We start from the raw sequence: 14,579 nt of genomic DNA, 5'->3' as shown, positions 1-14,579 counted from the left end.
CTTTAGATATCGACTTGTCACAAGTAATCACAAGTAATAAAAATATAACAGCATAATTGTACTGAGCAGTATGTAGAAAAATATTTAATATACATGTAGGGATGTGAAAATTTAGACACCCTTACACATTATTGACAGGCACATCCCTAGTAGTATGGAGGCCAAGTGGGTCCTGATGGGGACCTTGTGCTTATGTAACCCATGTTGTTCTCACAGTGTACACCAGATGGCATTGTGCAGTAGTATAAAGGTCTTGGGAACCATGCGGTCTGGTCCATTACTTTAGCCCAACCAAGTAGGCTGGAAGGGAATGGGTAGTGTGATCCTAGGAGCATTGGCTCTAGTAAATAGATTAGCATACTCTGTCATAGATGACTCTAGGAGTGATAGATAGCTTAGTTAGTTGAGCAGCTCAAAGCTCCGACAAGGAGACAGAGGAATTAAGATCCCGGGTACTAATAGCCCACAAGTAGGGACAAAGTGCTGAGACTAGGGATGATAGGAATTCCCCTAGATGCCAACTAAAGAGATCCTGAAAGCTGGCTGTACCTTTTACATAACTGCTACCTCTGCTGACATGAACCCTTGCCAGTAGGGATCCAGCCCAATGCATGGTGCTGTGAGTATTTGCTTCCTTTATGCCATCTGATTGTTCTGAATACTCCTTTGTGGATCTGTGCTATGTTTAAATAAATATACTGTTCTGGTTAAGCATTAAAGAACTACTGGCACCCATTTATTGTGCAATTGTACCTGGTTAGAGTTGCACTACACCCTGCCTCCACCCTGTTGTGAGTGCTTACCCCTGAGAGAGAGGGCCTCATTTGTGGTATTACCCCACACTGAAAGTAGCTAAAACTGACCACAGTAAAGTCAGTTTACTAAGCGCTACATACAGTATATTCCTGCTGTGATTACTAAGGCAATTGTGATTACTTACATACAACCTTTTGACAATTGTGATTACTTACATACAACCTTTTGACAATTGTGATTACTTACATACAACCTTTTGACAATTGTGATTACTTACTAAGAACTTGATAACTGTGGACATAAAGTATCCTAATTAGTTAAAGAAATTAACTATCTTGCCATACTATAGTTAGAATTTATTTTAAAATTCTGCATTTAAATGAACTACAGGTATGGGACCTGTTATCCAGAAGGCACAGGACCTGGGGTTTTCCAGATAACAGATCTTCCCATAATTTTGATGTTTATGCCTTAAGGGGTTTATTTATCCAAATTTTATCTCAACATTTTCTGCTGCAAACTCTGATCAAATCTGCTCGGGATTTTTACACTTATTTATTACATTTTCTCAAAAATTTTGTTTGCGGGAAAAATCCAATTTTCAAGGTTTTTTTTGATTTTTCACCCGAAACATTTTTCAAGTTTTTTTGTGATTTTTCACCCAAAAACATATATTTGCACGAAACCCATTGCACCTAAAAAAAATCATTGGGACCTATATGCCACCTTGGCAGGTCTGAGATGCCAGATTTTCTGATTTGGACTTTTCCATCCTCAGGGTTTAATAAATTACGCAAAATTTGTGATTTTTCAAAAGTCTGATTTTATGAAAAAAAAACAAACAAAATTTTCATGATTTTTGCATTCAGAATTTAGGAAATAACCCCCTAAATCTACTAGAAAATCATGTCAACATTAAATAAACCCAACAGGCTGGGTTTGCTTCCAGTAAGGATTAATTATATCTTAGTTGGGATCAACTGCATAGTCTTGTTTTATTACTACAGAGAAGAAGGAAATCATTTTAAAAAAATTAAATTATTTGATTAAAATTTAGTCTATTTTCGTTATTTAGAGCTTCATGGATAATCAGTTTCTGCATAACGGATCCCATACCTGTACTACGTAATATCCAGCATTGCTATGGATTTTCTACATCATAGCTTTTATACCATGAACAGATTGACCTTGCAGTGTTCTGTAACAGGAAACAATACTAAAAAAAGTATAAGATGAATGATGTTATTTTTAAAAAAAAAAAAAAAAAAAAGGCAAAATCCCAATACATTCCACCATATGGATTTCTAGCACAATGAAGAGATAATAACAGAAAATGTATTTCAATGTACCTTGAGACATATGTATTAATGGGGCTGTGATTTCATCTACGAGAGCTTGGCGGCAGTGCCAAATCTAAAATGATAATAATCTGTACTTATATTTGTGGCAGAGATCCCAGATAAAAATGCCACTAGGTCTGCTATATTTAGATACTCAGAGGAAAGGAATTCTCAGTTTCACTAACATAAGGGGATGCTACAGGAATTATGGCTTCAAAGGACCTTCATGCAAGGTTATACAATGCCCACGTGATGTTTCAAGCACTATTTTTCACAGTACACTGACCCAGTTATTGTTGTCATGCGACTGCATTGTGCAGTGCCCCATAGTTTATCTATATAGGTATGGAACCCATTTATCCAGAAAGTTCAGAAATAAGGGAAGCCCATCTCCCATAGACTCAATTTTAATGAGATAATTTAAGATTTTAAAAAATGATTTCTCTGTAATCACAAACTAATACCTTGTACTTTTCCCCAACTGAGATATAACTTATCCTTATTGGAGTCAAAACAATCCTATTGGATTTGTTTAATGTTTAAATGATTTTAAATCATTTAAGATTTTAAAAAATGATTTCTCTGTAATCACAAAACAATACCTTGTACTTTTCCCCAACTGAGATATAACGTATCCTTATTGGAGTCAAAACAATCCTATTGGATTTGTTTAATGTTTAAATGATTTTCTAGTAGACTTAAAGGGATACTGTCATGGGAAAAAAAAAATTCTCGAAATGAATCAGTTAATAGTGCTGCTCCAGCAGAATTCTGCACTGAAATCCATTTCTCAAAAGAGCAAACAGATTTTTTTATATTCAATTTTGAAATCTGACATGGTGCTAGACATTTTGTCAATTTCCCAGCTGCCCCAGGTCATGTGACTTGTGCTCTGATAAACTTCAATCACTCTTTACTGCTGTACTGCAAGTTGGAGTGATATCACCCCCCCTCCCTTTCCCCCACCAGCAGCCAAACAAAAGAACAATGGGAAGGTAACCAGATAGCAGCTCCCTAACACAAGATAACAGCTCCCTGGTAGATCTAAGAACAACACTCAATAGTAAAATCCCATGTCCCATCAGTTACATTGAGAAGGAAAAACAGCAGCCTGCCAGAAAGTATTTCTCTCCTAACGTGCAGGCACAAGTCACATAACCAGGGGCAGCTGGGAAATTGACAATATGTCTAGCCCCATGTCAGATTTCAAAATTGAATATAAAAAAATCTGTTTGCTCTTTTGAGAAATGGATTCAGTGCAGAATTCTGCTGGAGTAACACTATTAACTGATGCGTTTTGAAAAAAACATGTTTTCTGATGACAGGATCCCTTTAAGGTATGAAGATCTAAATTATGGAAATATCCTTTATCCAGAAAACCCCCCAGGTCCTGAGCATTCTGGATAACAGGTCTTGGGCTGGTGGCCGATATACTGGCAAGCACAGCCAACATAAAGTCCAATTAGAATGCACATTTATTTCAGTGGATACAATTGGAAGCCCAGCCTTATGTGCAATAAGAGAAAGATCTGGAATGCATACTTTTGCCATTCTAAATAGTGTATAGATATTGAAACAGTCATGATAATAATTATTATGAAATAAATGGAACCCGGACAAAAAGGTTTGAACCCCCCAAAAGGGACTGAACTGACCAGTTTGCTGACCAAGTGCTGGAGATGCCACGAGGCACCAGGTCATGGTCACTGCAAACTTTTTGTCTTAAAGGAGAACTAAAGCCTAACTAAAGAAGTAGGCTATAAATGTTGTACATTATATTTTGGCTTCTGTACCAGCCTAAGGCAACCACAGTTTTTTTTTAGCAGGGAAGATCTGTGTCTTTGAAGATGCCCCAGTAGCTCCCCATGTTCTTTTCTGCTGATGCACATGCTCTGTGCTGCTGTCACTTACTGAGCTTAGGGACCCACTCACAATATACAGTACACATAGAATAGAAATGTCACAATATAAGGCTGATTTGTCATTAATACAGATAATTACTACATGACAGCACAGAAACCAGTGCAATTAGCATCAATTCAATGAGGTTAAAGGCACAATCACTGGCTCAATGGTGGGGATAGAGATTACCAATATAGGTAAAATAAAATCCAGGTTTATTGTTTCATTTAAAATACATTAGAAAACTCAAAAATAGAAAAATTGATGAAACAGAGCAGGGGAGTGCATGGCTATACGCGTTTCGTGACTATAACGGTCACTTCATCAGAAGCCAAAAGCGCCCCCTGCTGACAACATATTTATACACACTTTATACACACTATTAGCATCAGAATATAATAATCAGCCCTGTAGCATCAGCTTAAATTACAGACCAACCTCATTTTCTGATGGATAATTAATGACAACCCCTAAGCTTAACTTCTCACCAGCTGCTCAGAGCCCACTGAGCATGTAATATGCTGTTATTACCAATATATTTATATATTTATATTTATATTTATTATTTATTATTAACATGTATTTATATAGCGCCAACATATTGCGTAGCACTAATATAATATTATAAACTAATTATAATATTTATAATTATTATTATTATATGGGCTGTATCAAGTTCCACCTGCTGCTGCTTAAATATTTATGATATATAACTCTAATTACCATTTTAATTTAAATGCATGATGTTTATCAATTATATCAATTATTGGAGATTTCTTCACTTACGTATGGTGACCATTTGAATTTAAACTAATATGCATTTTTAATTGGTGTGGTCTTGCACCTATAGGGGGCGCCTATGCTTCTGATGAAGTGACTTTGGTCACGAAACGCCTTAGGCTGGTTTCTCTGCCCGCACTTCCAATTTGTGTTTTAACCAGGACTAATAAAGATTCTATGTTTTACTACAAGTTTGGTTTCCCCGGCATCCTGCTTCATTGGCGCCTCCGACACAGTCAAGTTTTCTCCATATGAGCATGTAAGTGTCACAGACACTTTCCAAGATGGTGACCCCTGTGACAAGTTTGAAGTCCTAGACAATTGCTGCTATTGACAAGCTGAAACTTTAGGCTGGTGCAACAAGGTCAGTAATTAAAATTTGGCATTTTAGCCATATACATTTTTAGGGTTTCATTTTCCTTTAAGTGTCTTATGGATAGGGTTGTCGTTTTTCCTTAAATATTACTGTGGGGAGCCAAAGTTGAATGAGTAGATCAGGGTAGGTTACAGGAACTGTAGGATGTTGAAGCATGAACTGAGGGCTTAAAGGGCTGGGTTAGGTACTGGAGAAGGTCGGGGATTGAAGTGATGGACAGGAAGTTACAATTTTACTGGTCAGTACATTGCCAGTAAATTCGTAGTTCTGCCCCCAGACGTAGCTGGTGATTTAACAGATATAGGTATAACAGGTATAACATTACACATTTGACATTGCTAAACCTGCAAGATGAATCCTACAGAGAAAAAAGTCAGTAGGACAGTATTTAGCCCCTAAATATTTGCAGTGGTAGGGGACACATTCCTGCCTTTTTCCAGCAACATGAACATGTAGGCCAATTTATTTATTAACCATCCCACTGGTGTATGGTTAACCTTTTTCTTATAGCTCCAAATAACTCAAAAGGTAGCACATTGCCCCCTTTTGTGCTGTGAGAAATAATGGACACGGTATCACACTGTGTTATACTCACCTTCGTAGCAATCTCTTACAGAGTCGAAATACACATAGTACTGATCATTGCCAATCAGTAACAGGCTCAGCCATGAGTCAAAGGAGTATATTGGTACAATAAACAGGATCCGGATGATGTAGCGCTGCTCGTTGGGCATAGTGTAATTTCTAAGGTGGAGGTAAATCTGTACAAAAGAAAAAAATAGCAGTGGAAATGACTTTTTGAACCTTCTGTTGCAATAAGCAAGGTGATATCACTCACATGCTGGTCATTATGCAGTATAAACGTTTCCCATTATCAGCAGTTGTAATGCACCTCGTGAGATTCCATAAATACGTACGGATGTGATTAAAGAAGCAGCATCCTGGAACACTTATAGGCGTATGGTAAAAACAGCTATAACATTTTAGGGTAATGGGGGAAGAATTTTCAGCAATTATAGGGGAATTATTATCAGTCTGGGCCAATATTTTTATTAAATTAAATGTCTAATTTACCATGGCAAGAATAAGTAGTAGTCAAGAGTAAGTAGTGCAAGTAAAAGAAGCACACTCCATATCTAATTCTTATAGAACATTCCCAGCATGAATTCTCTTTATTTTGGACCATAGGTCTGTTTAACAAGAGGCGTAGGAGGAGGGAGACACCAGGCAGTCCACAGGCAAGAGGACAAGGTTCACTTCCTTATCAAATATCATTTGGGTCTGCGGCAGATGGAGATATCTCTCTCTCGATGATAACACAGCTCAGAAATGAGAAATAAGCAATAAACCGTGTGGTCCGAGCCATTATGCCCTGTTCCATATACATTAACTTATTAGTTAGAGATTAGACGCACAGCAAAGTGTCACATTCCCATCTTCTCACTGTTGACAGAGGTAGGTCTATGCAAGGGATGGTGAGGGGGAGAGAGAAAGAGAACAATCAGCATTGTCCTGTGAATCATTAGCTCAGTTAGCATACGGTAATGGCTCATGTGGACTGAGAATTCTGTAATACTGATTTCAGTTTTCAGTGCAGGGAAACACAAGAGTTTAGTCACAAGTTTCCAATACTCAGAAATTTCACAAATTGCCCGTACGGTGATATCACTGCATGACATTCTCTAGGATTTCCCAAGTTTTGTGACTCTGTTTATGATCTTTTTGCTGTCATCTACAAATTATACCCCACTCCTTTTACTTATAAGGAGTGCTGTCCACATTTTGTGGAAAAAGTGATAACAGGTGTAGGATCTATTATCCAGAATGCTGACCTGGGGGCTTTCTGGATAACTCATTGGATTTTTGGATTTGATTTTTCATCTGCTAATAATCATTTAAATATAAAACACCAATAGGATTATTTTGCCACCAATATGGATTCATGCAGCTTACTTAGGATCAGGTACAAGGTACTGTTTTATTATTACAGCGAAAAAGGAAATCATTTTTAAAAATTAGAATTATTTTGGGTCTATGGAAATGGCCTTCCTGTGATTCAGAGCGTTTTGAATAAAGGGTTTCCGGCAAGGGATCCCATACCTGCCTTACAGAAATAAGAGTTTCAGTGATTGAATATTTATTTCCAAAGTCAGGCTTTCTAGAGTGCTAATGTTGGCCATGCAATGGCTGATTTCATTGTGATACAAGCATTGACTTTATGGATGAAAAAAAACATATTACAAGCTATTTTGTCAATCAGTGATGGGCGAATTGTACAGATGGGATGACACAGGTAGGGTGGAGGGTAAGATGTGCTGTAACTTGTAACCTTCTACAGGGTCAATGGGTGTCATTGGTTGCCACAGTGCTACAAGTTTATTTGAAGAGTGGCCAACTACTATAACCTCTAAGTTGTTATCCTTAAAGGGATCCTGTCATCGGAAAACATGTTTTTTTTCAAAACGCATCAGTTAATAGTGCTACTCCAGCAGAATTCTGCACTGAAATCCATTTCTCAAAAGAGCAAACAGATTTTTTATATTCAATTTTGAAATCTACTGGTGCTAGACATTTTGTCAATTTCCCAGCTGCCCCTGGTCATGTGACTTGTGCCTGCACTTTAGGAGAGAAATGCTTTCTGGCAGGCTGCTGTTTTTCCTTCTCAATGTAACTGAATGTGTCTCAGTGGGACATGGGTTTTTACTATTGAGTGTTGTTCTTAGATCTACCAGGCAGCTGTTATCTTGTGTTAGGGAGCTGCTATCTGGTTACCTCCCATTGTTCTTTTGTTTGGCTGCTGGGGGGGGGGGAAAGGGAGGGAGTGATATCACTCCAACTTGCAGTACAGCAGTAAAGAGTGATTGAAGTTTATCAGAGCACAAGTCACATGACTTGGGGCAGCTGAGAAATTGACAATATGTCTAGCCCCATGTCAGATTTCGAAATTGAATATAAAATAATCTATTTGCTCTTTTGAGAAATGGATTTCAGCGCAAAATTCTGCTGGAGCAGCACTATTAACCGATTAATTTTGAAAAAAATGTTTTTTCCCATGATAGTATCCCTTTAAGCTTTATAGCTTTTGTTTTATAAAGTCTTGCAGATAAAAGTAGTTTATGGATTTGCTTTAGATGAATTACTAAAGTTGAAGAATTAGACCCGATTATTCTGATTGTGACATTCGCCAAATTTGTTGGATTTGGGACAATTAAAGTCTGTTTCAGATGGAGGGCCACTGATTGGCCCCAGGCTTCATGGGCCCCTGCTGACACAGATCTGCTACCTGTAGCTGCTGTGGACACTCAGCACACTCCCCCGTGGTTGCAAGTTAAGCAGTCTGAAAGAGGTAAAGTGTATGTGGGTGGGATGAGGACAGGTGGGGGATGGAGGGAAAAGGGAGCCAGGAGGTCACAAAGGGGGCCCTAGACTTTGCAGCCCTGGTAGGCCCAGCACACCCAAGTCCGATGCTGTATACTGTAAAAATAATTTTCATATAATTACAATTAAATGGTATCCATATTATTTTGTATGGGATCCGTTATTTGCCATAGAATCCATTTTAATCCTTCTGGGTTTATTTAATGTTTAAATGATTTTTAGTAGATTTGAAGTATGATCATCCAGATTACAAAAAGATCCCTTATCCGGAAAACCTCAGGTCCAAGAATTTTGGATAACAGGTTCCAAACCAGTACTTTCTTCTACTTCTGCCCCAAAAGGGTTCCTTTGATACAGGGATACTGCCCTGCTATATAAGGGATACACTCTGCCTAAAGCATAAATGGGGTGACAGGGGGACCTCTCCTCAGAAACGTTGAAGAAATAAAAAATTGCCCTGAGTGATATTAGCATAAAACTAAGCCTGAATATGATTATACCTGTGGAACTGTAATGTTATTTTTTACAGCCATATAGATAACTAATTGTGTGTATTATGTCATACACTATACACAAGGCAGGGAGAGCAAACCCACATTTCCATATTATAAGCCATGTTATGAAAATACAGAAGAATAAATAGCCTAGAATTACACTCTACCCCTTCCAAACAATCAGATCAAACAGCTGTTATGCACATTTTGACTGAGACCTGTTGAATCAAGAGCCTGTTTAGGGTAAGTCCACACAGGGCGTTTTGGGGAGATTTGGTCGCCTGGCGACTAATCGCCTAGTTTTTGCGACGACCAATCTCCCCAAACGCCTTCCCTTAATTATGCGCCAGCTAAAATGAAAAAAGCCGGCGCTAATCACACGCATCGGTTCATTTTCCGAAGTCGCCCGAAGTCGCCTCACGAGGAAACCTCGGTTGACTTCGGAAAACAAATCGCCGCGTGTGATTAGCGCTGGCATTTTTTTCATTTTAGCCAGCACATATTCAGGGAAGGCGTTTGGGGAGATTGATGGCCCAAAAACTAGGCGATTAGTTGCCAGGCGACCACCAAATCTCCCCAAAACGCCCTGTGTGGCCTGACCCTAAGTCTCAAGGTAGAGACTTTCTTGTCCCAATCAGGGTTCTGCTAGATATTTTAATGACTCTTTAGAGAATAAAATACCAGTATATAAGTTACCTAGAATCTGGACCACTTCTATATTTATAGCACAATACTGAACATGCATTTAAACATTGAAAAATAAATAAAATAAAACTGTTCTGTCTTCAGTTGGGATTTCTTCTGGGGCAGCCAAATCAGTTACAAGGCACTGAACTATTATTAGAGATTAAGAACAGAGAACCAGATGTGTGTTTGAGAAGCTGTAGATAAATTAGAGGGGAGCAGTAATTCCTTCTTTATACCATTTTTCCTTCTTGTCATATTTTTTGGTTATAAAAAAGTTTTATTACTCTCCAAATAAAAGTTTTTTCTGGGTCCATTCTTGGCAAGATTTCTAACGAAATTCTGGGAGAGGTTTGGTCACATTCAAGCACCCGCCTTAATTGATCTGCCAGAACCGTCTGTTGGAGAGGAATGCAGTTATGACTCAAGGAAGAGACCACAGACAGGCACGACTGCTGCAAACAACTCAATGTTTCAGTTCACTGTACAAATTTTTAAATGGAAGGAATGTGAATAAAATAGGCATTTCCCATTTGTAAGAGACAGGGTTGTACTGTAAGAGTAGCCTTATAATGCCCAGCTTCATTCCAATTAGTGGGATACATGCGAGGACGTAACATTTAACATGCTTAGGGTTTACAGTAATAACAAAGGAAATATCTCAAGAATGTTTTAAAAATAAAAATTATTAGTGAAATATATATTTTTAAATGTCTATTAAAAAGTGTTTTTTAAAATTACATTGAATGTCCAGGTTGCTCCAATTACCAAGAATGTTCTACAATACATAAGAAGCAGGTAGAACTGAACTTGGGACATGAGTTTGGTTCTGATCAGGTCACTACCTTCAAGGTTTGTAACTTGTAGAAAACCTTCGGCAGCTCCTTTTTTCAGCATTAAACCCCTCATGATTAGTATTCTTACTTGCGGCCCCTAAGGTTTCTATAAGGTGTGTGATGTATTTAGAGTTATATATTCAAAGAACATCTTTCACATCACTTGTACTTAAGAAAAGTTTTTATACTTAATAAACAAGCAGAACGTTTTACACAAATATCCATAAAAAGCCTTTACCAAATGATTTCAAGCGCCAAAGTTTACTTAGCATCTTCCATAACAAGTATGCCTGCATAATGATGGAGCGATGGAGCTTGCAAATTATTTGTAGCGCTTCATTTACAGGGAAATAAAGTAGAAGTGACAGTAAGGCATTTCTGACTGCACAGTCAATTTGCATATCAGAATTCTCAATTATTTGTTGAAGTACAAATAGCTTTTACATTCACAAAATCTACAACCATAGATACAGGTTTCAAGAAATACATATTAGCTATATAATATCAAATGTAACAGGGTCCAGTAGCCTATTGGGAAGCCTTGTTCTATTATACCTCTAATTTATGTAATGTAAGTGAAGCCTCAACAAGGAGGACAGACCTACTGAATATATCTTTTAAGCAAGTGAAACCTTTACATTTGTCACATGTAACATCAACACTGTCACTACGAAACCTCAACATCATGTTAATGAATGGATAATTCTTAAACTTTTTATCTGGAGCCCAAAGTAAGCATGAGGAAATCAGTTTCTCAACTGAGTTATGCCTCTCTTTTAGTGATTGTTTTCTATTTTGGGAGAAAATGTTACTGTATTGAAGGAGATTGAGACCCAAACTAAATATCATGGTTCCTCCCAACTGGATTAAGATTCCCTGTGCTAGTAGAATGCTGGTTTGGGCAAGGGCAGAGCACAGCATTCTAAGGGGGAAAGACACGTACATAAATTTGTAATTATTATAGAACAGATTGCAAATTACTGGCTTTTTGAACCTGTTATCTCCTAAACCCAATATTAAAATGTACTATAATGCTTTCACTACTTGTCTGGGTGACCTTAAAATCTATACTACATACAAAACATACTTTGGTAGGAAATCCCAAATACAGCAGCAATATTATGACCATGGATTTGTCAAACAACAGCTAGACAACTACATTTACTCCATGATGGATCTCATGAATCAACTAACCTCTAAATTCAGTCAATATTTAATTGATATGCTATGTTCCCAGTACTCATTTCTAAGTTCAGATAGCTTTATCCTTAGGCCACTCATGTGATATGCTGCCTGTATAGTTGGGCTCCTCTAAGTGGGGATAACCTCATTACCTGGTGGCAAGTCAATAACAGGGCTGTCCAAACAAACAGTCCAGAGATGCCTTTAGCAGCAGCTGTCGTCAAGAATATTTGGTCTTTGTCCTCAGAGGAATTATTTGTATCCCTCATTTGTGGAGCATTTTGAGCATCCGAAGTATAGGACATGATGAGGCTGGAGAGTGTAGATGGCCCAAGCGTTTGATTCATACTAGTAAATGAGTTGTTTGGCCCAGTAGTGGGAAATATGCTGGTTGTGGTATTATTCATCTGTAAAGAGAAGGACAGAGAGCAAAAGGTAAATAGGGCAGTATTATGAGATCTGGGACAGTGACAAGCAAAGGGAGTTTACACAATCAACACTGGGGTAATAAAAGGTGCAATAGGGATTGAACCCTTTCCTCATGTTGCAGAATTGACAAATTTGGAAACACAGTGCCAACTTCTAATCAGGGTCGGAACTAGGGCTAGGCAGAAAAGCCACGCACCTTTGGTGCAACAGAGTGGGGGTGCTATAACTCAGCTATCTGCCTACCCCTAGTTCCACCAGTGAGAGAGCAGCCTTGCAATGTGCACTCTAGTGATGGGCGGGTCAGGCTTTTCCTGACCCGCACCCGACTGTAACCCACCCTCCCTCAGTCCGCGCCACCCACATCCGACTTCCAGGTTCTTTTTATAGACCTGCCTCGCCGATGATGTCACAAAAGGGGCGGGGCGAGCAGGCGTGCGGCTATAAAGTCGGAAGCTGGCATTTGAAGGTGGTGGACGGGGAGAAGAGCTCAATCCGCACCCACCCGCGAAGAGGAATGCGAGGTCGGGCCTGAACTCGCCTGACCCGCGAGTCCTGCGGGTATCGGGTCGGCCCACACATCACTAGTGCACTCCACTTGTCTGTGCATAGCCGCAACCACTCTCACTCACCTCAAATTCCCCCCTTTCTCACATCACGGCATGCACTGGTTCCCATTAGAGCACTGGGAATTATGCACACAGGAGAATTAGAATGCTCCTGAAAAAATCATAATATAGATGGGTGGCGTGATGCCCTAAAATCTTGCTGCCCTAGGCCCGGGCCTTTGTGGCCTTTCCACAAATCCGAGTCTGTGTGAGTGATTGTGTCTGTGTGTGTGATTGTGTCTCGTGTGAGATTGTGTCTGTGTGAGTAAGCTTCTGTGTGTGTTTTAGATTGTGTCTAAGAGATGGAATTTATAACCGTTCCAGCTTGGATAGCCAAATAACTCAAATGTTTTAACACAGGTTTATATAAGGTGCTGAAATTTTAAAATTACCCCTCATTATGTCTTAGTTTAAAAAGCTAATGTGATGGTGTGATGGCCAAGTGAGAGTGTACAAATGAAACGTATTTTAACCCATATATGCCTGGTGCATGAACAATTTTTCAATACCCAATATTTAACACATAGCTAAATTGAGAATAAATTTATATATAGAGTAGACTGATGTTAAATATATTTGTTTCTACTTTTCTAGGGAATTCAGAGTATTATTTTAAGCTATTTTAAACTATTTGTTGCTTTTTGTGTTATTGATTTCCAATTTCCCTGTATGTTTTAATATAATAAAGTAAGAAGTAAGGTTATAGGAACTCTAAAATGCAATCATCATTACTGAATTGTTCTTTGTGCAAAGGAATACTTTTACTGACACTCCCCTCCTTCAATAAACATCCAACATGTAGGCCATGACCCAACCCAATGAAAAATATAAAGGTGCTAATGTAATAAGATTGCATTTACTGGTCCCCTGTCTGGGAGCAAATATCTCATTGATGGCTATGGGCTACCAGACATGGTGTAAACTTTGCTACTTTTTACCACAAAGCCGTGACAATATATAATCTACACATGGACAAAAAGGGCAATATATCCTTGTGTTTAACATAAGCAGTTTTTAATTACAAAAAAATCATTGTGTTGATCCATCAGCCTTCCCTGGTAATTACAGTTTATTTAAATAGAGATAATAAGCACTGCCTAAACATGCCCCACTCCTCCTTTAACTGCTGCCTACGTTTCAAGATTACAGATAAGTAGGAGCTCATACAGGACACTTCACAGTGACTGGTAATATAAATGCCTTATTTCTCCTGCTACAATAGCCCTGAATAATCAGGAAGCTGGAAAATACAAGTTCTTTCAGTTTCATGGTTTTGCTCTGTTTATTGTAATAAAAAAAATCACAAAAACCGTAATGTAGGAATAAAATGTACACAGTTTCTCTAGGCATTATCTATAAAACTGGCTCTAGTGGTTTGTGTGTACATTTGTAAATAACTCCTTATAAATCCATCAGCCTTTTAAAAAAAAATCCTCTGTAACTTGAGCGAGAACAAGGCAAACATGGCTCTGGTGGAGAAAGAACAATGACAATAGGAAAGCCTTACTAAACAGTGCATTAAACCTAAGTGACAGCCGCTGGGCCTGACTCTCCTCAACAATACTAGATAACTATGCAAATATTTGCATATATATATACATCATTTTTACACACAAAGTCTTTGAATAGTGACAAGGTGTGCATCCTAATGAGAAAGAAGAAATGCTGTTCACATGTTGCCTTATGCTTCACCTCGCTGAAGTTTGCATGCGACAGCCAAGACGTGTGTTGCCTAATCTTACTGGTAAACAAAAGCACATTCAATGCTCATCACATGAGAATGGAACTTCTGCCACAGAAACTACTGATACACAATG

General features: G+C 38.4%; 1 protein-coding gene across 1 annotated transcript in view; it reads right to left on the bottom strand.

Moving 5' to 3' along the window:
- tmem184a.L (transmembrane protein 184A L homeolog) overlaps nt 1-14,579 on the bottom strand; it is a 48,164-nt gene that overhangs the window by 14,803 nt on the left and 18,782 nt on the right. Inside the window, exons 2-3 of the mRNA XM_018236361.2 lie at nt 11,881-12,135; nt 5,750-5,915 (exon numbers count right to left, since the gene is read on the bottom strand). Of these exons, the coding sequence (XP_018091850.1) occupies nt 5,750-5,915; nt 11,881-12,135 (421 nt within the window). The remainder of the gene's footprint in view (nt 1-5,749; nt 5,916-11,880; nt 12,136-14,579) is intronic.

The sequence above is a fragment of the Xenopus laevis genome, chromosome 9_10L (assembly GCF_017654675.1).
Source record: "Xenopus laevis strain J_2021 chromosome 9_10L, Xenopus_laevis_v10.1, whole genome shotgun sequence".
Classification (NCBI taxonomy): domain Eukaryota; kingdom Metazoa; phylum Chordata; class Amphibia; order Anura; family Pipidae; genus Xenopus; species Xenopus laevis.
Note: the sequence above shows the minus strand (reverse complement) of the source record. Positions and strands in the feature narration are given on the sequence as shown.